At 38.6% G+C, this 24838-nt stretch overlaps 2 protein-coding genes across 2 annotated transcripts; both read left to right on the top strand.

Annotated features, from left to right (window-relative positions):
• Positions 1 to 1909: 1909 nt before the first annotated feature.
• LOC111899125 (uncharacterized) lies at positions 1910 to 13940 on the top strand. Its single transcript, XM_023895004.1, has 2 exons — positions 1910 to 1972; positions 13617 to 13940. The coding sequence occupies exons 1-2, from the start codon at positions 1910 to 1912 to the stop codon at positions 13938 to 13940; spliced, it is 387 nt and encodes a 128-aa protein (XP_023750772.1).
• A 9069-nt stretch (positions 13941 to 23009) lies between these two features.
• Positions 23010 to 24244, top strand: LOC111899126 (clathrin heavy chain 1). The gene is made up of 6 exons (XM_052763752.1): positions 23010 to 23031; positions 23107 to 23168; positions 23416 to 23466; positions 23605 to 23688; positions 23776 to 23910; positions 24008 to 24244. Exons 1-6 carry the CDS (start codon positions 23010 to 23012, stop codon positions 24161 to 24163), a joined length of 510 nt encoding a protein of 169 aa, XP_052619712.1. The 3' UTR covers positions 24164 to 24244.
• Positions 24245 to 24838: the final 594 nt, after the last annotated feature.

The raw sequence follows: 24838 nt of genomic DNA, 5'->3' as shown, positions 1-24838 counted from the left end.
AGATGTTGATGCAAAGGCATAGGAGGTCCCATTGAACAAGCAATCGCAATTGAACCACAAATCCACCATCACCACCAACAGAGAGGAGTAAGCGGCGTTGATGGCTTATATGCGGCTCATTAAAATCCAAGCCCCACATCGAATCCTCACTAAAGTATTCCGATTACCCACATCACAATTATATTTTTTTTTCTTTTGTTTTATTTTTCCAACAAGGATTTGAACAGGCCACAAAAATTATTTTTATTTTTTATATAATTGTAAAAAATATATATCCATAAACTAATTATTATTTTAGTTTAAATATAATGATCTAACATGTTATAACTTTGGTTGATTTTCTAGTTTTAAGTGAGTTTAAACCTGATTCTTTTCAATTACGGCATTCAAACATCAATCTAGAGTAAATTGTAAAATTGGTTTATGTGATATTCTAGAAAATATAGTTTAAGTTTATTTTTTATTTGAATGGTCATTTAAAATTAAAACCAATACATATTTAGTCTCTTGATTTAACTGTCATCGAAAATAAGGGCTCAAATTGTATCTTTTGGGATATTACATAGACTAAATTTGCATGAAAATTTAATTTCGAACTAAGCATACAAATAAAAAGAAGAATAAATTACACGAATGGTTATGTGGTTTAGGGTAATTTGCGTGTTTGGTTCTTAACTTATTTTTTTTAACTCGGGAGGTCCATACTGTTTGTTTTTGTTACGCACTTGGTCATTGTCTTACCTAAAAAGACTATTTTACCATTGATTTTTAAATTTATTTAAATAAACATACCTCCAACCCTACCTTCTCACCTTACCATCATTTTTTCCTATTTAAATAATAGTTTTTATAGGTAAGATAAGGACCAAACACGTAACAAAAACAACTATTAGGGATCTTTCGAATTAAAAATATAAGTTAGGGATCAAACACACAAATTACTCCAAACCATTGGGACCATTCGTATAATTTACTCTAAAAAGAATAGACTCAAAATACATTTTTTGGAATACAATAAACACCAATTTTGCAATTTACTCTTTAACCTTCCTTCTTGATAGATTTATAATTGTTTCTTTCCGATCATGGCAAAAACTAATATAAAAGGCTTCAAATATAATATTTATTAACCACAACTAAAAATTCTGTAACATTTTTTACAAGGATCAATTTTTTACCAAGTCATTCCAAATCATCTTAGGCCTTGGTTTAGAAACAAAAAGTGCAAAGGGTTAATTTCTCCATGCAGCTAAACTCTCTCTCTCTCTCTCTCTCTCTCTCTCTCTCTCTATATATATATATATATATATATATATATATATATATATATATATATATATATATATATATATATATTCACACACACAATTCTAAGGTGTTGTTTAGTTCGCATAATGTTTCTGAATGAATTGCAATTGGAATTGGATAATGAATCTATTATGAATTTGAATCTATTTTCATATCTTGCTCGATTGGTAGGAAATGAAATTGGAATCAATTTCATATTCTGTTTGGTTCGCAGGAAATAGAAATATAATCCATGTAAAATGACATAATTACCTTTCTTGTTTGTTTTGCTTGATTTTACCTTATTTCTAACTTATATGTAAAGATATATTATGTAAATTAAAAAACACTAAGATTTCGACATTGGTGGCAATGATGGCGGTGGATGCACAGACTATGGTGGGTAGTGGTGATGGTGACATCGACGGTGGTGGTGATAGTAGCAGTGGTGGTGGTGGTAGTGGTGATTGGTAGCGATGACGATGGCGATGGCGGTGATCGCGACAACGGTGGAGGCGGTGGTGGATGATGGTAGTGGTGGTAATGGTGGTGGCAACAACGGTCGCGACGGTGGTGGTGGTGGTAGTGACGGCGACGGTGGCAGCGGTGGTGGCAATGACTGATGGTAGTGGTGGTGGTGGTGGTGGTGGTAACAACGGTGGCGACGGTGGTGGTGGTGGCAGTTGTCACACCCCAAAACCATGAACGGCGGAAACGTTCTGGGGTGGAGGACGTCATGTTCAGTATCACAACAATTGTAAAGTAGTAAACACGCAACAACATCATCCATTGCATTAATAATATAATTGCATACAAGTGTGTTCTGTCAAGTTATATAGACACCAAAAATACATATCAAAATAAAAGATGAGTCTTGAACGAACTCCATTTTCTAAAAACCTGGCACCGGTACCTGTCTTCTGATAACCTGAGAATACAAGTTATTTTGAAAAAGAGGATCAACTTTAAAGTTGGTGAGATCATAAGTATATTAGTGTCTGTATTTGTATGAAAGTATGTGTAAGATGTTTTGTAACATATTTTGTAAGATGTTTTGAGCTCTCCTAGAAAACCATAAGTTTCCTACTAATGTAGTCTTCTACCAAGACATCTAGTGTCTTTGTGTGTGTCTCTTGTAAGAGTGTGTATTTTCCAAATCTGACTATCATTTATCAAAAATATAGTTTTTACATTACCGTGCATCGTGTGAATGTTCACGAAGTGAATGCAACAAGGAAAATAATATAGTACTGTAGTATTGCAATAAGTAACTACCACTGTACTAACTACCTTAAACTAATCATAATTTAAAGTACCATGTGATCGGCCTGTATCCTGCTACCGACTATAGAACGCGGCAATGTCCAATGTCGGAGAAAAATGACATTTGGTACCCATAGACAATTAAGTCTCACTGTAGCTAGCAGCAATATGTAGGATAGTCAATCTAGTATATATATACACACAAACTCATACACTCCCCAATTAAGGAGATTCTGGATACATGAACGGCCATGGCAGGTAGTGCCATGTCCTGGAACGTGGCTCGCATAACTGCAAAATTGCATATGTAATGAATGTGCTAGCTGTAATGTATGTTCTCCTTCTGTCTAGCCTGTATTGTAATGTACTGTGCATGCTAGCTGTATTGTATGTTCTCTCTGTATCTAGCAAGTATTGAAATGTACGGTGTGTACTAGTTGTATTGTGTGTTCTCTCTATCTAGTAGGTATTGACTCCTGAATGAACTGACTCATTGTATGATTCTTTGTTCTAGTAATAGTATTAGTAACTTCCTAAACTACGCCTATCGTAGTTTACTAGTAATATGACTTGTACATATGAACATGAATGTATATCCTTTCTACCCAAGGGTATTGAATTGACTGATAATACTTTTATGTCTAAATATATATATATATATATATATATATATATATATATATATATATATATATATATATATACATAATATTTAACTAATATTTAGACGACCTTCGGACGATTAACCGATGCCCTAAAGCCACATCCCAACGATGAAAAGGAGCTAAAGCGAGCTAGTCTTCCTAAGTCCTTTAAGCATTACTTATATAACTATACATACATACACATGCATTTGACAATATAAAAGTATAAAAAGAGTTTAAGTAAAAGTATTTGACAAGAAGAAGAGTTTTTAAAATAGTTTGAAGCAAAACAGTTTGATAACACAGTTTGAAAAGTAAGAAAACCACTTGTTTGGTACTTATTAATCACATGTGATTGATATAATAACTATAATTGTTCAATTTGTATCCCCCCCATAAAAGCATTTAAAAACATTTAAAAGGTCAATTTAAGGGGTATGAACTCACCTGCAGCGGATCGGATGGAAGTGTCGGACAAGTGCTTGGTGTCAAGTGAAGACTTAGACTCACACAATGATCCTAATAACATATGAAGAGATATGTATATATATAATTAGTGATTATAACACTAATCAAACATGTATAAACATCTTAATGTGAGGAAAACACTTTGGTAAAAGTGTTAGGAGGCTATCGGGTTGCAACAAAGGTGTGCAAGGCCTTATACGGGTGTTTATGGTCAATGGACCATGTTTGTTGGAGTTTACGGCCCAGGGGAGTTTACTCCTGGCCGTAAACTCTCAATTGGGTCACCAAATGAGGCTTAAATCTATTATAACTTAAGTGGTTAAGTGTTCTAAGGATTTAAACAAGAGGTTGGGTGAGTTTAAGGTCCAAGAATGGCTTTGTATGGTGTTTACAGTCTGGGGACGACTTCCCCATGAGTTTATGGTCGTAAACTCATGGAAATAAGTACCATTTCGTGTATTGAAGTCCTTAGTTCAATGGTGTAAGGTTCTATGCTAATATCGAAGGCTTATTAAGGTGTTAGGGGCATCAAAACACCCTTTGGGAGTGTTTACGGTTTTGGGAGAATCCCAAACCGTAAACTCATGTTCATGGAGGGTTTTAGTGTTTTTCAAGTGCTAAACTCATCAAGGAAAGGATCTATGCTAGGTTCTAAGCATAAGGAAGGAGCTAGGGCACACTTTGGCACCCATTTTAGGGTTTACGACCTAAGAAGATCTTGGGTCGTAAACACATTGTTCTCGTGTTTCTTTGGTGATTTCCTTGATATATGGACTTGTAAAAAGCTTTAATATACTCTAGGATAGAAGTACTTACAATTGGGATGAAAGCTTGAAGATCCTTGGGAGAGAAATCGGTTTTTCTCTAGTTGAAATGGGAGAAATGAAGGAAAAATGGCTAAGTGCCATATATATAGTCCATGGAGTTTACGGTCCCAATGCCATTTGGGCCTTAAACTCCAAACTCTTGGAGTTTTTGGAACTTTATGTATGCACAATAAACTCTAGGGCATCCTCTCTCCTGATATCTCCTAAGGTGCTAATCCAAAAAGCTTGAAAATTCACAGAAACTGTTCTGACTTCTATTTAAGTGAAGGGTTGAACAGAATAGAAAATTTCGGGTTGTCACATCATCCCCCTGTTAGAGGGAATTTCATCCTGAAATTAGAATTTAAGCAAATAAGTAGTTGCAAATAACTAAGTAAAAAGAAGAGGATATTTCAGTTTCATCTGATCCTCTCGCTCCCAAGTGAATTCAGGTCCTCGCTTGGCATTCCAACAAACCTTCACTATCGGGATACGACTTTGCTTCGTTTGCTTGACCTCCCGGTCCATGATCTCTACTGGTTCTTCCACGAAGTTGAGGCTCTCGTTGATCTCGATCTCGTCGAGTGGGATAACAAGAGTCTCCTCGGACAGAATATACGTTACTGAGTTCGCGTGGTAGGTTAAGTTTGTAAGCTACTGGGCCGATTCTTGTGAGAATATCGAAAGGCCCTATGTACCTTGGATTTAGCTTTCCACGCTTTTCGAAGTGTATCAAGCCCTACCAGGGTGAGACCTTCAATAGAACGCGGTCGCCCACCTGGAATTCCAACGGTTTCCTTCACTTATCAGCGTAGCTTTTCTGTCGGTCTCTAGAGGCTTTCAATCGTTCACGAATCTGAACGATCTTCTCTGTCGTTTCCCGTATGATCTCCGGACCTATGAGAGTGCTTTCAGGAACTCGTCCTTTAGCTAACTGGGTATCACCCACCTCAGCCCAACACAGATGGGATCTGCACTTTCGGCCATAGAGGGCCTCGAATGGAGCAACCTTTATGCTCGTGTGATAACTGTTGTTGTAGGAAAATTCGACAAGGGATAAATGAGTATCCCATGCTTTCCCAAAGTCAATCACACAGGCTCGCAACATATCTTCCATGGTTTGGATAGTTCTCTCACTTTTTCCGTCGGTCTGTGGATGGTAGGCTGTACTCATGTCCAGCCTCGTTCCTAAGGAACTTTGTAACGACTGCCAGAACCTGAAAGTGAATCTACTATCTTTGTCCGAGATAATGGATATGGGAACACCGTGCAGTCGTACAATCTCCCGTATGTAAGTTCTTGTAAGTTTCTCCATCTTGTCTGTTTCCTAGATAGGCAGGAAGTGTGCAGACTTGATCAATCTATTGACGATGACCCATATGGTATCAAGTCCACCCGTTGTCTTGGGCAACTTGGTATGAAATCCATAGTGATCCGCTCCCACTTTCATTCCGGTATTTCCGGTTGTTGTAGTAAACCGGAGGGTTTCTGGTATTCGACCTTGACCTTTGCACAAGTAAGGCATTTACTCACAAAGGCAGCAATCTCTGCTTTCATGTTAGGCCACCAGTATAACTTTTTAAGATCCAGATACATCTTATCCGAACCCAGGTGCACGGAATAACGAGTGTTGTGCGCCTCGTTCATGACCAAGTCTCTAAAACCACCGAGTTTTGGGGCCCAGATCCGATCCATGAAATAATAAGCTCCGCCACCCTTAACCTCCAAGTTCTTATCCATCCCTCTCAAGGATTCACCCGCCACATTTTCAGGTTTCAAAGCGTCGAGCTGAGCCGCCTTAATTTGTGTGGACAAGGGTGAATTGATAGTCATAGCCAATGATTTGACTCTATGACCAGAATATTCTTTCCAACTGAGGGCGTCAGCTACTACATCGGCTTTACCCGGATGATAACGAATTTCACATTCGTAATCATTGAGTAGCTCGACCCACCGTCGTTGTCTCATGTTGAGCTCCTTCTGGTCGAATATGTGTTGTAAGCTTTTGTGGTCTGTAAAGATAGTGCTTTTCGTACCGTACTGGTAGTGTATCCAGATCTTCAGAGCAAACACAACTGCTCCCAGTTCAAGATCGTGGGTCGTGTAGTTGACCTCATGTGTCTTTAGCTGTCTCGAGGCATAGGCGATGATCTTACCTCACTGCATCAGAACAAATCCGAGCCCTTGATTTGAAGCATCGTAATAGACAACGAAGTCTTCTATCCCTTCGCGGAGGGATAGTATTGGTGCGGTACACAAGGCTCGTTTGAGCGTTTGGAACGCTCTTTCCTGCTTCTCTTCCCAGTCAAAGGCCACGCCCTTCTGGGTCAGTGTTGTAAGAGGTTTCGCAATGCGGGAGAAGTTCTGAATAAGCCTGCGATAGTAGCCATCGAGGCCTAGAAATTGATGAATTTCCATAGGCGTCTTCGATGCTGACCAGTTCTCAATGGCTTTGATTTTGGAAGGGTCCACGTGTATTCCCTCTTCGCTAACCACGTGCCCTAAGAATTCGACTCTTCGGATCTAAAATTCGCATTTCGAGAACTTCACGTAGAGCTTCTCCGAACGTAATGTTTCTAAGACCCGTCGCAGATGTTGACTATGCTCTTCCTTACTACGAGAGTAGATAAGTATGTCATCGATGAAGACGATGACAAACTGATCCAAGTAAGGACGACACACCCTATTCATTAAGTCCATGAATACTGCGGGCGCGTTTGATAATCCGAACGGCATCACTACCAATTCGTAGTGCCGATAACGAGTTTGGAAGGCTGTCTTCGGAACATCCTCCTCCAGCACTCGTAGTTGATGATATCCGGATCTCAAGTCGATTTTTGAAAAGAAGTTCGTCCCTTGAAGTTGGTCAAATAAATCGTCGATACGAGGCAACGGATAACAATTTTTGACGGTCAGTTTGTTGAGCTCCCTGTAGTCGATGCACATACGAAACGATCCGTCTTTCTTCTTGATGAACAAGACTGGAGCTCCCCAGGGTGAGAAACTTGGTCTTATAGAGTCCTTGCCGAGCAGTTCGTTAAGTTGACAGGACAGTTCTTGCATCTCTGCAGGTGCTAGACGATAGGGCAATTTGGCTACGGGGGTAGCCCCTGGAACTAAGTCGATTCGGAACTCGATTTGACGTTGCGGAGGTAATCCTGGTAGTTCTTCTAGAAAGACGTCGGGAAAGTCGCTTACTACTGGAATGTTCTGAATGTCGTTCGTTTCTTGGCTTACATCGACCACATGAGAAAGGAATGCACGACATTCCTTTCGCAAGAATTTCTGAGCTTGAATGCTCGAGATGATACGAAGGTTCGTGCCGAGCTTGTCTCCATAAACTACTAAGGTTTCGCCAGACAGGAGATTAAGGCGAACAACCTTTTCGTAACACATGATATCGGCACGATGTAAACTCAACCAATCCATGCCGATAATGACGTCGAAACTTTTAATTGAGACCAGCATGAGATCGAACGAAAATGAATGGCTATCTAAAGTTAGGGTACACCCTATGTATATATTTCTAGTGCTCTCTGTCTTTCCATTATCCATTTCTACAGTGAACGGTTCTTTAAGTGCTCGCGATTTTTGCTTAAGTAAATGAGCAAATTTTTGGTTCACGAAACTCCTCTCCACTCCACTATCAAAGAGAATGCATGAATAAGAGTTATCGAGGAGAAACGTAACCGTGACCATAGTGGGGTCGGCAACTGCTTCCTCATGACCTATGGCCAGAGCTCTTGCCACTCCACCGGCAGACCCTGCCTTCAGGCAGTTCCTTTTGAAGTGGCTTACCTCGTCACACCCATAGCAAGTTTGGCCCACTCCAAGACCGGGGATTTGGGTGATTAGTTTTGCTGGAGCATTGCAGAAACGGGCAGTGTACCCCTTCTCGCAGTTAGAGCACTGTATTTCACGACAGGCTCCTACGTGGTGGAAGTTGCACTGGTTTCACTTGGGCAAACTTCCGGAGTACTGCTTTATCGGAGCAGCAGCAGTAGCAGGTGCTATCGCAGCATGAACTGCCACGACCCGCTGCTTTTTGGCAGCCTTCTTCCTTTTCTTGTCGTCCCAGACCTTCCGCTTGGAATCAGCAGTTTGGGTGGGTTCTGAGATGGCTAGGGTTGTTGTTGCGGCCGGGGTACGAACCCCATGATCTATTAGCCGCTGTGCCAATCGCTTGGCACTATCAAATGTAGTCGGGTTTGAATCCAACACATTTCCATGGAATGGAGGCACCATCCCCCATATGTATCTTTCCATCTTCTTTCCCTCGGTATGAACCATGTTGGTACAGAGGGCCACCAGTTCACAGTATCTGGCGGTATAGGATACTATGTCGGAGCCCTTCATGGTTTGGCTCCATAATTCCTCCTCCATCTTTTGGATCTCGCCCCTCGGGCAGTACTCTTCAATCATTAAATCTCTCAGAGTCTCCCAACCCATAGCATTAGCCACTACGAGAGATAGTGACTTGACATGGCTATTCCACCATGTCAGGGCTTTGCCTTCAAATGTACAAGCGGCGAACTTGACCTTGCTTCCCTCTGGACAGGAGCAGATTTCGAAAACCGAATCGGTTTTCTCGAACCATTGCGAAAGGGAAATGACTCCGCCAATCCCTTTGAAGGATAGTGGCTTGCAGTTGGTGAAGTCCTTGTAGGAGCACTCTTTCAAGCGCACATGGATTTCACCATGAGTAGATAGGATAGGGGTTCCTCCTCCAATGGAACCTGATAAATGATATTGAGCCATGGATGTAGCCACAGCTGTAGCTACGGCAACATTTAGGGCTGTCGTGTCGAACTGAGGAGTGGGTTGTGTTGGTGCAGGAGGATTGCGTCTTGGTGATTTACGTGGAGGCATCTTTGAGCTACAAGTTTATGAAGATGAAGACATTGATAAGAATTTGATAGAAGAATTGATGAGAATGACTCATGGACTAACTCGCCATAGTCCAACTGTAAGATTGGATGTAGATCTAGAACTAAATGAATGATAACATTTGGATAATAATTCTCGTGAGATTAGGTACCTATCAATATTACTGGAATTACAGATGTAACAAGTTCGGAAAAAATGGCCAACAGAAGGAGGCCTTACATCAACCAAAATGGGAAAATTTTGATAGGACTACAACCTAACCAAGACCTAACAGGCCTAAGATTTACAAAGATAGGGAATTAGTCTAGAGTTTTCACACAAACTAAGTTATATCCAAAAGAGAAGTTGATGAGAATCTATCGGCTACGAGAACTACCAGAATGAGTTCTTGACCCCGACAGAAGACATTCTATGTCCCTCACGCGTCTATCTGATCTTGCTTGCTGAGCTCGAAGTTCCCTGACTTCAGCTTGGGTTTCAGTGAGTTCCCTTTGAAGAGCTGCATTGTGGACCAGAGTCCTTTCATGAGCAGACTCTAGCTGGAGAATGCGGACTGTGTTAACGCCAGAGTTGGCGTCAATCTCCACGACTCAGCCGATAGCTGCGCGACCCTGCTCTGTGTTACGAGCAATCCTACGAACTATGATGGGTAGGACTCTGTCAGCGGAACCTCCCTCAGTAAGGTTGTAGAAGCTTCTATCTCCGTTGTAAGGGATAGGTTGACCTTGTTCCTGACTCCATCTATTCAAGTTTGTGGCCCACAGGGGTGTGGGTCCTTGAAATGTTGGACGGGGGTTTGGGTTTTGACCAGCTGGGGGTAGGTTGTTGACTTCTAGCTCTAAGTCAGAACCATCAGAAAAGCCTTCAGCTTCATGATCATCCAAAGGAATTAGGTGATCATCTTCTGGTTCTTCTTCCAGCCATCCTGCATTGTCGTGGTTGGGGTAGTACGAGTCTCCGGGAAGATGGAATCCAGCGATTATATCTACATAAGAAAAGAGGTATAAGAATCTAGCACATAAGTAGTTTATAGTAACACAAAATACTCCTATAGTGTTTTAGTTTTAGGTTCTATTGTTCTCATTGTGGTATTGTAGGTAGGTTTTTAGACTTGTTGCAACCTCACAACCACACTTAGGCACATGCTAGTCAACCCCCAGATAATATAGTTGATCAGGCTATATCTTCCCAGTTTTGACTATATGTCTCTAAGTCTACTTGTGCTGCCCAAAAATCGTATTACTTTTGTATTGTCCTAGTGACACTGATTTTAGTATGAATGCAGGCACGTATACTTAATTAAATATTTTATTATTTAAAGTATAAACTCTTGGTCAGCGTATTTTAATTCCATTTTATTTATAGTCTGTATATCTTTTATGGGTTGATATACTTAATTCACTATAAACAATGCTTTGATACCAATCTGTCACACCCCAAAACTACGAACGGCGGAAACATTCTGGGGCGGAGGACGTCATGTTCAGTATCACAGCAATTGCAAAGTAGTAAACAAGCAACAACATCATCCATTGCATTAATAATACAATTGCATACACGTGTGTTCTGTCAAGTTATATAGACACCAAAAATACATATCAAAATAAAATATAAGTCTTGAACGAACCCCATCTTTTCAAAACCTGGCACCGGTACCTGTCTTCTGGTAACCTGAGAATACAAGTTATTTTGAAAGAGAGGATCAACTTTAAAGCTGGTGAGATCATAAGTATATTAGTGTCTGTATTTGTATGAAAGTATGTGTAAGATGTTTTGTAACATGTTTTGTAAGTTGTTTTGAACTCTCCTAGAAAACCATAAGTTTCCTACTAATGTAGTCTTCTACCAAGACATCTAGTGTCTTTGTGTGTGTCTCTTTTAAGAGTGTGTATTTTCCAAATGTGACTATCATTTATCAAAAATATAGTTTTTACATTACCTTCCATCGTGTGAAGGTTCACGAAGTGAATGTAACGGGGAAAATAATATAGTACTGTAGTATTGCAATAAATAACTACCACTGTACTAACTACCTTAAATTAATCATAATTTAAAGTACCATGTGATCGGCCTGTATCATGCTACCGACTATAGAACGCGACAATGTCCAATATCGGAGAAAAATGACATTTGGCACCTATAGACAATTAAGTCTCATTGTAGCTAGCAACAATATGTAGGATAGTCAATCCAGTATATATATATATATATATATATATATATATATATATATATATATATATATATATATATATATATATATATATATATATATATATATATACGCAAACTCATACGCTCCCCAATTAAGGAGATTCTGGATACATGAACGACCATGGCAGGTAGTGCCATGCCCCGGAATGTGGCTCACATAACTGCAAAACTACATATGTAATGAATGTGCTGGCTGTAACGTATGTTCTCCCTCTGTCTAGCCTGTATTGTAATGTACTGTGAGTGCTAGCTGTATTGTATGTTCTCTCTCTATCTAGCAAGTATTGAAATGTACTGTGTGTACTAGTTGTATTGTGTGTTATCTCTATGTAGCAGGTATTGACTCATAAATGAACTGACTCATTGTATGATTCTTTGTTCTAGTAATAGTATTAGTAACTTCCTAAACTACGCCTATCATAGTTTACTATTAATATGACTTGTACGTATGAACATGAATGTATACCCTTACTACCTAAGGGTATTGAATTGACTGATAAAACTTTTATGTCTATATATGTATACATAATATTTAACTAATATTTAGACGACCTTCAGACGATTAACCGATGCCCTAAAGCCACATCCCAACGAGGAAAAGGAGATAAAGCGAGCTAGTCTTCCTAAGTCCTTTAAGCATTACTTATATAACTATACATACATAGGCACGCATTTGACAATATAAAAGTATAAAAAGAGTTTAAGTAAAAGTATTTGACAAGTACAAGAGTCTGTAAAATAGTTTGTAGCAAAAAAGTTTGATAACACAGTTTGAAAAGTAAGAAAACCACTTGTTTGGTAGTTATTAATCACATGTGATTGATATAATAACTATAATTGTTCAACTTGTATTCCCCCCCATAAAACATTTAAAAACATTAAAAAGGTCAATTTAAGGGGTATGAACTCACCTACAGTGGGCAGATCGGATGGAAGTGTCGGACAAGTGCTTGGTGTCAAGTGTAGACTTAGACTCACACAATGATCCTAATAACATATGAAGAGATATGTATATATATAATTAGTGATTATAACACTAATTAAACATGTATAAACATCTTAATGTGAGGAAAACACTTTGGTAAAAGTGTTAGGAGGCTATCGGGTTGCAACAAAGGTGTGCAAGGCCTTATACGGGAGTTTATGGTCAATGGACCATGTTTGTTGGAGTTTACGGCCCAGAGGAGTTTACTCCTGGCCGTAAACTCTCAATTGGGTCACCAAATGAGGCTTAAAACTATTATAACTTAAGTGGTTAAGTGTTCCATTGCTTTAAACAAGAGGTTGGGTGAGTTGAAGGTCCAAGAATGGCCTTGTATGGTGTTTACGGTCTGGGGACCACTTTCCCATGAGTTTACGGCCGTAAACTCATGGTAAGAAGTACCATTTCGTGTATTGAAGTCCTTAGTTCAATGGTGTAAGGTTTTATGCTAATATCCAAGGCTTACTAAGCTGTTAGGGGCATCAAAACACCCTTTGGGGGTGTTTACGGTTTTAGGAGATTCCCAAACCGTAAACTCATGTTCATAAGGGGTTTTTGGTGTTTTTCAAGTGCTAAACTCATCAAGGAAAGGATCTATGCTAGGTTCTAAGCATAAGGAAGGAGCTAGGGCACACTTTGGCACCCATTTTAGGGTTTACGGCCTAAGAAGATCTTGGGCCGTAAACACCTTGTTCTTGTGTTTAGTGGGTGATTTCCTTAATATATGGACAAGTAACAGGCTTTAATATTCTCTAGGATAGAAGTACTTACAATTGGGACGAAAGCTTGAAGATCCTTGGGAGAGAAATCTGGTTTTCTCTATTTGAAATGGGAGAAATGAAGGAAAAGTGGTTAAGTGCCATATATATAGTCCATGCAGTTTATGGTCCCAATGCCATTTGGGCCGTAAACTCCAAACTCTTGGATATTTTGGAACTTTATTGATGCACAATAAACTCTAGGGCATCCTCTCTCCTGATATCTCCTAAGGTGCTAATCCAAAAAGCTTGAAAATTCACTGAAACTGTTCTGACTTCTATTTAAGTGAAGGGTTGAACATAATAGAAAATTTCGGGTTGTCACAGTAGTGGTGGTGGTGGTAGCGACAATGGTGGTGGTGGCAATGGAGGGATTGGTGGTGGTGGTGGTTGTAGTAGTGATGGTGGTGGTGCCGAGTGGTGTCAGCGATGGTGGGTGGTAGTGGCGGCAGCGGTGGTATTGGTGGAGATGGAGATGGTGGCTACAGTAATAACGGTGGTAGCAGTGGCGGTGGTCGTGGCTGGTAATGGTGGTGCTGGTGATGGTAGTATTGGCAATGACGGTGGCGGCGGAAGTGGTGGTAGTGGTGGTGGCGTTGATGACGATTGTGATGGTTCTGTATGCAAGTGATGGTGGTTATGACGGTGAAAGTGGTTGTATTGCCAGCGACGACGGTAGTGGTGATGGCGAAGATGGTAGCAATGATGGTGGTGGTGAATTGTGGTAGTGAATGAGTGTATGTGGAAGTTTTAAACTAATGAAGTGTTTGGGACTTTCCATCCTACCAAGGAATTAATTCCTTCACCATCTTGATGGAAACAACTTTCCTTCATTTGAATGATTTTTTTTTAATTTAGGAATCCTTTTCCTAATTTATTGTTGAACCAAACACATGAATTCGAGGTAATTGGAATCCTTTTCCCATGAATTTCATTCATTTTCTACCAACCAAACAACACCTAATTAATGGGATTCCATAATATTTAGCATGATATAAAGCCACACATACGACACTCTCCAAGCACCCTACCGGATCCAGAAAAACACCACCGAAAATCATCTTTTTTTCTAGAATTTTTTCTGCCATTGTCAGTCGTTTATCCTAATGCCGCCCACCGTCATTCTCTGCATGTTACTGAACACAGTAGACTGCCAATCAAACTTTGTGTCGCCGTTGTTCCTACTCCTTCAGTTGTCGTCACTACTTCCTTTGCGTTACCCTACTCGGTCTTTTGCTTGTCGTGATGCTTCTTCTACTTGTTCTCGTGCCTCCTACCTTTATTTAGGTTACGGTCCATTACAATCCTTCTTCCCGCGGTTAAGAATTTTACTTGTTATGTTATGCCCTTTATATTTTTATTTGTTCGATTTTCCCCGGCTTCGATGTCCGCATCGGCTTCCTCAAGCACCTGCATGGCTCTTATCGCTACCAAACTCGTGTTTGCACTTACAAATGTCTATTCATAATTCAATTTTAAACAATATGTTGATACGCACAAATATAAACTGTGGAAACGTATCTGTCAATACATGTGTAAGGATGCTAAAGTTCATGACCATATTACAGGAAAATCAAAACCTCAAGGTGAAGATGATGGCGAATGGGAAGCCATTGATTCCCTAATCAAGTATTTGTTTTATTCTACATGTGATGCTAACCTATTGCATATCATCTCTAGTGATGATTGTACTGCCTAAGACTTATGGTACAAACTGGAGGAATTTTTTCTCGACAACAAAATGTCTCGCATGCTTCAAATTCAGCAGCAATTTCGCAATACAAAGAACGGATCATCTTCTATTACCGAGTTTTGTCATGCCTTGAAGATTCTATCTGAGGCTCTTGCAGACTATGATTCCAAAATTGAAGAAATTTAACATGTCATGCAAATTATAAGTTAATTGTCGCCCTCTTACAATAGTATTGTGAATGTGATCACAAATACGAAGCCATTCCCATCTTTCCTTGAAGCAAAGAACATGTTCCTCATTCATGAATCTCGTGAAGAATCGATTGATCCTACCAATGATGCTGCCCTTACATCCTTCACTGCACTTCCTCATCCGCATCCTTCACTATAAAATTGAAAGATAAATTTAATAGATGCAAAAATAATGGGCGATTTGTTTTTGGGGGGAGGGGGGATTCTAATGTTTTCGATATCTCTAATTCTTTTGTAGGTTCTCAAAGTTGTCAAGGAAAAAAAATCAAACCTTTTTTGGTGGTGTTTCTGCCCTCGGTCCAACATTAGTTCACCAACTGAGCCTTTTCCTGCTGCCGGTGAATTTCAGCATCCCTCCGCTGCTACCTTCGGTCTCCATCAGCACCATCCCTTTGATGCTCCATTTTGTCTTTATCAGCAACTGTAGGGCAACCCCTATGGTTCTCAATAGCCCACTTAAGAACATCCACTTCTTCTACATTTGAGTCCCTTTCAACAACCGTTTCAACAACAGCTCGGTTAAACTCATCATCCTTATGCTTCCTCGCATCACTATACATCTTTTGGAGGTCATTATGGTCAGTAACTCCTTGTAATTCAAATTTCATTATGGCCAGTAATGGTGTTGTTGTTCCAGATAAATTTATTGGTCAAACTATCTTACCTTTTTTCTCAAGCTTTTCTTTTGTTTAAGAATGTTCTTGTTTCTAACAAGATTGATAAAAACTTTATCTATGTTCATCGCTTTACCATTGATAACTTTGTTTTGGTCGGTTTGATCTTTTTGGTTTCTCTGTGAAAGATTTTAAATAGGTGTTACTCTTCAGTGTTGTGACAGTCACCATCATGATCTTTACCTTGTTATATCATCGTTTGCTCGATCCTCTACTGCGTCTACTCATGTTGATGTTTCCTTTGATACCTGACACCATCATCTTGGCGATCCGAGTCCTTTAGTTTTTCAGTTTCTTAAGTCCCAAACTGTATTTCGTGTTCTAGTTAGAATTCTTCATTTTGTCATGCTTGCCAATTAGGGAAACGTTGTCGGTTGCCTTTTTCTTTGTCTAGCACTAAAACTTCTTCGGATTTTGAATTAATACATTCCGATCTCAGTACTTCACTTGTTTCTAATTTGAGTGGTTTTAAATATTATGTTCTTTTTCTAGATAATTTTTCTCACTTCTTATGGGTATTTCCGTTACATGGAAAATCTGATGTTTTTTGGTTTTTAAAATTTTCGTGCTTATGTAAAAAATCAATTCAAAATAGACATACAAACTTTTGAATGTGACAATGGTCGTGAATTTAACAACCAAAATCTCCTTGATTTTTTTTTAAATCCATGGTGTTAAAATTTGGTTCTCATGCCCTTACATCTCTCAACAAAATGGGACGGTCGAATGTCTTATTCGTACCATCAATATCATCTTACGCACTTCTCTCCTTCAAGCTTATCTTCCACCAAAATTTTGGGTCGAGGCCCTTCTTTCTGATACTCACACCTATAACCTGCTTCCCATAACTATCCTTTAAGATAAAACTCCATTTGAAATGTTGTTTGGGTTCTCTCCTACATATGATCACCTTTGTGTCTTTGGTTGCTTGTGTTAACTTAACGCTTCCTCCACTACCTTTCACAATCTGGCTCCTCATTCCTCTGTGTGTGTATATCTCGACCCAAGCCCCGATCATCATGGATATCGTTGTTTAGAACTTATTACTCAAAATATCATTATCTCTCGTCATGTCATTTTTTATGAATCTCACTTCCCATATTCTGGCTTTCAACATACTCCTACTTCTGAGGACTATAACTTTCTCGTCATTTATGATTATATTCCTATTATACATCGTCCTCATGACATTTTATCCCCTAATACTTCCACTACCACTACTACTCTCTCCACCTCCTCAGTCCTCCCTTACTCCCATGAGTAATACATGTATTGATGCCTCCACCACTCAGTTTAGCATCCCCATCTCATCTTCCTCCCACTATTACCTATCTGATGGTTGATCTCGAACTGGTTCATTAAGGCCAAAACAGATCTTTAATCTCCCTGCCTCAAATGATATCTCCCATATTCCCACCTCTACTGCTCAATCCTTGTGCAATCCTCACTGGTGTTCAGTAATGGAATCTGAAATTTCAGCTCTCAACTCTAATCACACATAGGATTGGTTCTTAAGCACCATAATGCCAACATAGTTGGTTGTCGTTGGTTCTACTTACACAAATTTGATATCAAAAGCCACCTTGAGCACTATAAGGTTCGCCTTTTTGATCAAGGATTCTACCAGCAACTTGGTCTTGAATTTGATGACACGTCTAATCCTGTTGTCGAACCAGTTACTATTCATATTGTTCTTAGTATCTCCATTTCTCGTCGTTGGCCCATTCACCTGGTTGATGTTAAGAATGCTTTCCTTCATGGCGATCATGTTAGGACTGCATATATGTATGAACCTGCTGAGTATGCCAATGCCAATTACCTTGACCATGTCTACCGTCAATGCAAGGCTTTGTATGGCCTTAAACAAGCCCCTCGTGTGTGGTATCTATAACACCTGTTTTACATAACAGGTATTGTTGCGAGAGATGTAAATTGATATGAGACAAGTAAATAAAATAAAGCATGGTGTTTCTTTAAATTGGGAAATGTTATATAGAAAAATATAGTGGAGTAAAGTTTTAGATCTTTTAGAGATGATTTCGTGGATATAAAAATCGTCGAAAACGGAGTTTGTATAAGAAATATATGACCGCTTAAAGTTGAGATGAAAGTACGTTGCAATTTTTAGAAAGTCAATGGAAGTTAAAGTCAAAACGGTCATATTACGGCTACTGCAACGAAACATAATGTCCACTAGGGCACAGAACGGAGACACTGGCAACCAGCCACGACATTTGGCGACGTCAGAGACCAATTGATCACCATAGCATAGCAGCGTAACCATCACGACACGGTGGTGAAACCCTATAAATGCATCTGTGTCATTTGGATGGATTTTGGCACATGCGATCGGAGATGCTTCTCGGGGAACGTTCTCAGGAGATTATAACAGAAAAGATATATCGTTGTATAGGAGATACAGGGTCAAGTATGAGATTCATTGATGTATATTTTAGCCCATTAATTTGTAATTACGATATGTGATTATTATTGAGATTTGATAAACCAGAGTATATTATGGGTATCAGTGTTATGGTGTTGTTACGAACCCATTGGTAAGATTGTGAGTAAATCTTATGATTAAAGATATAGTCGAGACTGAGAGGGTTACAAACCCTAATGATCGGGAAATTACCCTTTATGATAGATTTAGGCACCAGCTTATAGGTTAATCCTGTTGTGATTATATTATGAGATTTGATTATTAATGTGACAAGAGGTCACAGATGGTAGGTAGTAATGAGTTGTGATAGATTATGAGGAACTTGTTATATGATGATTAGATGCTACCATATGATAAGCTGATATACAACGAGGGATTGAAATTGGATCTGGAATTAGTATGCCAACTAGCCAAGTGAGTAACACTACTCTAACATCCATTGTTGTGATATTTTTGATATACACTATATGATTTATATGCTTGATTATTATTGAGAAATCAATTATTAATTGAGAGATAGATCTTGATCAAGATAGTGATTTTTGATGCGACAGATCATGATTGTTAGATCGAGTTAATTGAGAAACTGATCACGATCTAAATATTATTTATTGATGAAACGAATCTTCACGAGATAGATTTTTGATAAGATAGATTCTAATTAAGATAGATTATAACCGAGATATTGATCATTATTGAGACATAGATCATGGTTGAGAGATTAATTAGGATCTAGAAAAAGAGAAAGATCATCACGAGAGATAAATCACATTGAGCGATAGATCATTTCTAAGAAACTTATTATATTAGATATGTGATACATATGTGATCTATATGATTTATGTTACAATAACTGTTACTCACTATTCCATGAGGCTTAAGTTTTTGTGATGATTATTTTGCAGGTAGATTATTATGACGCCCGACTCGATCCTGTACTGGATGTCAGTACGATCCTTGTGATAACTACTTGTATTCCATAGTGACAGTGTACACAAAGATTATTTCTATAAATTTCAAATGAAAAAATAGAATTTTTGGGGTGTACCTGGTATGAAAACGTGGGCATTACAAGTTGGTATTAGAGCTGTGGTTTAAGTGAATTAGGTTATTGTAGTAGATTCCTAATCTTAAACCATAGAGTAGAGATGATAATTAATCTGATCTGATGATTTTGAGTTAGATAAATTATTTGATATTTAAGGAAATCTTAGATAAATGAATATATGTATATTAATTCCCTATAAATAATGTCGTGGAGCATTGCGAAGATATTTGTGATGTATGATTGCGGGATCCACAAAAAAAATACAAAATGCAGTGACTAGCGATACACAGCGTAATGATTAAAGATGCATGATGAAGTTAGATCGATAAATAGCAATGTAAATTGTTAACCACGATGCGGTCATCAAGTAGAGTGTTATAGCTGATCTGTAGAGAACATGACATGGAGAGAGTGAGACCACGACATGAATTGACCAAAGTGTGGCGAGGAGCATACCTTGAGGCAGTTACGAAGAACAAGTAAATGAGGTAACATACTTAGAGCTACCATGATGCAACAAAGTTTTCCATGATACAACGAGAAGATTACCACATTGAAGTGCTTATTGGAAAATGGGTTAGAGTACGTGTAGATGTAAATTGAGATGCATTAAGGTAATAAATACCAAGAGTATATCGAGTATGAGAGTATGAATTGAGTTAATGATATAACTCCTAAAGTTGAGATCATATGAGAAATCATAATGAGAACTTTTAGTTAAGATAATAGATGATTAGATTAGAGATGTGAAATTGAAAAGGGATGAGAGAGTACAAGATGAGATAGAGTACAAGAGTATGAGTAAGAGTGATGATACCACTTGTAAGTCGAAATGACGTGATCGAGATTGATCTAAATAAAAAGATTCAAATGATTATGATCAAGAGAGAGAGAGAGAGATAAAGAAAGAAAGATGTAAATATAAAGAGATTGTGTAACGAGAAACATTTATCATTCATCTTTCCACATGTGTTAGACCCTTGTAGAAACACTAATACAACATATAATCTATGATTTTGTGTTGTGGGCACCAAACGAACAAAATTTTGAAGCACTCCCAGTATGTGTGTAAAGTCTCTCATTTTCCTTGATTGATAGCAAGGATCTCTTTACGAAGGCTCAAAACTCACGCTTCAAGAAAATATTTCTCTAGGAATAGTTTCGCGAGTTCATTCTATGTGGTTATGGAGTCGGAAGGAAGATTGTAGAGCCACTCTTTTGCCGAGTCTTGAAATGAAAAAAGGAATTCCCTTAGCTTTATATGGTCCTCAATGATAACGTGTGGCTACATTCCATAACATACCACCTGAAATTCCTTAAGGAATTTATGTGGGTGTTCATTTTCAAGTCTTCGAAATGTGGGGAGAAGATGTGTCAGCCCAGATTTGAGTTCAAAAAATTAGGCCTCAGGAAAGGTAATGAACAGAGGTTGTTGTGTAACCTCTTGAATGGCACATTCTCCAAGAGTTTTTTATTCGTGTTCTTCGCCACTCACAGCTGATTTGTTGGAATCAAATTCAGACGGGTGTGTGGTTTTAGTTTTTTCATAGGGTGATGGCGAGAATCACTACTAGAAAAATAGCCTTTTATGACGTGCAAATTACGACACTCATTAATATATGTTACGCATACGAGAGTGACATTAAAAAAGTGTCATCTCTTCAAAAAATTTAAGGATTTAGGTCACGCATTATTGCGTGCCTTTAAATTAGTGTCAAAAGAAAAAAAATTAAAAACACGGAGGGTGCTGTACCTTAAATACGCGCCCTCTATATGTGTCGCTTTATAATTTTAATGAACGCGCGTTCCTTAGTTACAAGCGGGAAAAGAAAAGCCAAAAAATTAGAAAAGCCCGCTACCCTCCCTGCCCTAAGCATTTTCACGCATCTTTCATTCTCCTCACATTGTTGTGCAACTTCTCAATCAAAGATCGAAGGTTACGATTTCATCTCCATCTCTCGACTTCATCATCTCAATCAAGAAAAAGGGCTTCTGATTTCCATTCATCTACTTCATCGTTGCTGTAATTTCACCTTCTTCATCTCTCTGCTGTTATTGAGAATACTCGCCAATAGTTTTCTTATTCCCCACTCGATGTTGACATTTTCAGAAAAAGCCCTAATTAAGTATTATACTCTCAAGTCTCAATATTAGAATCCAAATATTGATTCTCGTTTGTTTCTTATTCCCCACGGATAAATCAAAAAGGGGGAATTAGAATGACGAAGGTAGCGGGAGTTTTGGTCCGGTGGTCGTGGTTCATCTATCGAGAAAGGAAGATGGGAACGCAAGCAGCCATGGTGGCTCGATGATGGAAATCAATCGAGAAAGGGGAAGCACCTCTGGTTCGGGATCGATTTGACAAAAGGAGAAGGGAGAAGCAACGACACTTCTCTTGTCTGCCACAACTTGGGGGGGGGGGGGGGGGAGGTGCTCCGGCGGTCTCCTTGGCTGTTCTTCCTTGTCGCCAGCAGATTACATGTAGGGAGGGGACTCAACTAGTCCGATGGAGTAGGGCAAGTAACGACTGGTAGATCAGGATGATCGATCTATTCATGAGGAGGAGGAGGAAATTATTGGTTCCCCGTGAGCCTTCCTTGGCTTCTTAGACTCCGTCATCAGTAGAAATCGGAGGACCTTTGGGGTTTGGACAGATCGAAGGAAGAAGAATGAAGAAGTGGTGGTCTTTGGTGATTGAAGGTAAACGGATGGGGTTTTCTTGAACCTCACAGGTCGTATTCTTTCTTAGATTTAATGCTTTCCATGAATCTTTTTTGGTGATTCCAACACACACATAAATCAGCATTCTCTCAAATTTCTTTGAAAATCCAATTGTTTACTTGAACTTCCTTCTAATTAAAGCCATTGGTAGAAGCCTTTCATCAACTCGAATCTTAGTATCTTTCCATCCATAGTCTGTAATACTAATACAAACGCGAACAAAACACTCCTTTCTGTGTTTCCAATTTCCACAATGGTTTCTTCTCAATTAACTGCTTTAATTGAAAACAAGCCATTCAAATCCTCTAAGAACTATTTCCAATTCCCAAAAAACCCTCCCAATGAAACATCAGATACTCTTGAATTGGACTGTTCTGATACATTTGGTCCTCTCCCACTGCTAGCTGGCAATTCTGAAATTCCAAGCGATGACCCTGTGGTCATTTACAGCCGTTCACATTCTTTAGTGGGTCCTACGCCATGTGTAAGCCACTTGCTAAATCTAAGGAAGTTAACCATATGTGAAACGGATGAATCATTGGAGGATTTTAGTGATGTGATAGATAAAGAGATTGAAGAAGAAGATTCTGAAAATGGTTGTAAGGTGAAAACCATAGGGCTTGAAGATTTTGAAGTCATGAAAGTTGTAGTGAGGAACTTGGAGACCTTGTGAAGGTATGAAGTGCACAAGTTTACAAGGTTTTGTGTTTTTACTAATTTTGACATTTGTGTTATCTTCTTTGAATTGTAGACAGTGGACAATGATCTTGCATTAAAAATTTACATAAAAGCTAGAGCCACCCCCAAAGTTGTTGCAGCTTTTGTTGAAAGAAGGGAGTTTGATAAAATTCTGATTTACTCCAAGCAGGTATGCTGCATATCTTTAACTGCAGTAATTTACTAATTTCTCTACATTTAGTCTTCATCTTGCTTTAGATCCATATAAAATTGTCTTTAATTCACGCAGGTTGGGTATATACATTTGATTATCTCTTCTTTCTGCAAACAATTCTTCGATCAGATCCTCAGGTATTAAACATCCATAAGAGTTTTTTTTTTTTTTAAATTAATAAACTGAAATTGGTAGGACCCATAAATAAGCTCAGTGATTTACTATAATAGAAATATGTTGAGGTTTTTGGGCTGTTGAGTTGGCGCTGATGTGGCACAAAATATAGTGAAAAAGTTTTACTATTATAAATCCTCTATTCTCAATTTGGATGACATAAATATAGGTGCATGGAAGTTAGATCATTAACATAATTGTTTTTTGCAGGGTGTTGTAAATTTTGCTTTAATGATGTCCCAAATGGAAGGAGGTTGTCCTGTTGATTACAACACCATTACAGATCTTTTCCTTCAGGAATGTTAACAATCCTTATAACATTTCATAAACAGTTTTAAATATTTAAATAAATTACTTCTTAGTTAAACTAATTTTAAACTTTTTCTTCCATATCCTCAGAGGAACTTGATACGAGAGGCAACAGCTTTCCTCTTGGATGTTCTTAAACCCAATTTACCCGAACATGCTCACCTCCAAACCAAGGTTACATATATGATATATCCTCACACACAATTTATAATCACCTTTTCATTAAACCAACTTTAAATTCATTCTTCTTATTTTCCACAGGTCCTTGAAATCAACCTTGTAACATTCCCTAATGTTGTTGATGCCATATTAGCTAATGGGATGTTCAGTCACTATGATCGCCCTCGAATTGCTCAACTTTGTGAGAAAGCAGGTCTTTATGTCCGGGCCCTTCAGGTTGGTTAATGTCCAGAATTTACTTGTTTTTTTTTATATTTTTTTTTACCTTAAAACCTCTATCACTTGTTTGGTTTATTTATTTATTTATTTGCAGCATTACAGCGAGTTGCCAGATATCAAACGTGTCATTGTGAATACCCATGCAATAGAGCCACAGTCTCTTGTGGATTTTTTTGGGACTTTATCACGGGAATGGGCTCTGGAGTGCATGAAGGATCTTTTATTGGTCAATTTAAGAGGAAACCTTTAGATCATCGTCCAGGTAACAATGGATCTGATTTTTCTATGTTAATGGTTATTATTTGAACATCAGAGTTGAACCTATTTGGTACTGATACTATTGTTTGGAATGTAGGTTGCCAAGGAGTATTGTGAGTAGCTGGGTGTTGAATCATGCATTAAAATTTTCGAACAATTTAAATCATATGAAGGCCTTTACTTCTTCTTGGGGTCGTATTTGAGCTCAAGGTAATCTCTTTCTCTTCAGATAACTTGGATTTTGTCTTTCGTGCTTGCATACTTCCAATTGTACCAACACCAATCATTATCACAGTGAGGATCCTGACATACACTTCAAGTACATCGAGGCAGCTGCAAAGACATAGAAAATCAAGGAGGTTGAACGAGCAACACGGGAATCAAATTTCTATGATGCTGAAAAGACCAAGAATTTCCTAATGGAAGCCAAGCTTCCTGATGCAAGGCCATTAATCAACGTGTGTGATCGCTTTGGCTTTGTTCCAGATCTCACTCACTACCTTTATACCAACAACATGCTTTGGTATATCGAAGGTTATGTTCAGAAGGTATAAAATATTAAAATATCACCACTCATTCAATTCCATCCAACAAAATCTCAGGTATATCTAAAGACTTATCTGTTATCTTTATAGGTCAACCCAGGGAATGCTCCCCTAGTTGTCGG

Source organism: Lactuca sativa, chromosome 5 (assembly GCF_002870075.4).
Source record: "Lactuca sativa cultivar Salinas chromosome 5, Lsat_Salinas_v11, whole genome shotgun sequence".
Taxonomy (NCBI): domain Eukaryota; kingdom Viridiplantae; phylum Streptophyta; class Magnoliopsida; order Asterales; family Asteraceae; genus Lactuca; species Lactuca sativa.
The sequence above is the reverse complement of the archived record's forward strand: the minus strand, read 5'-3'. Positions and strand labels throughout refer to the sequence as shown.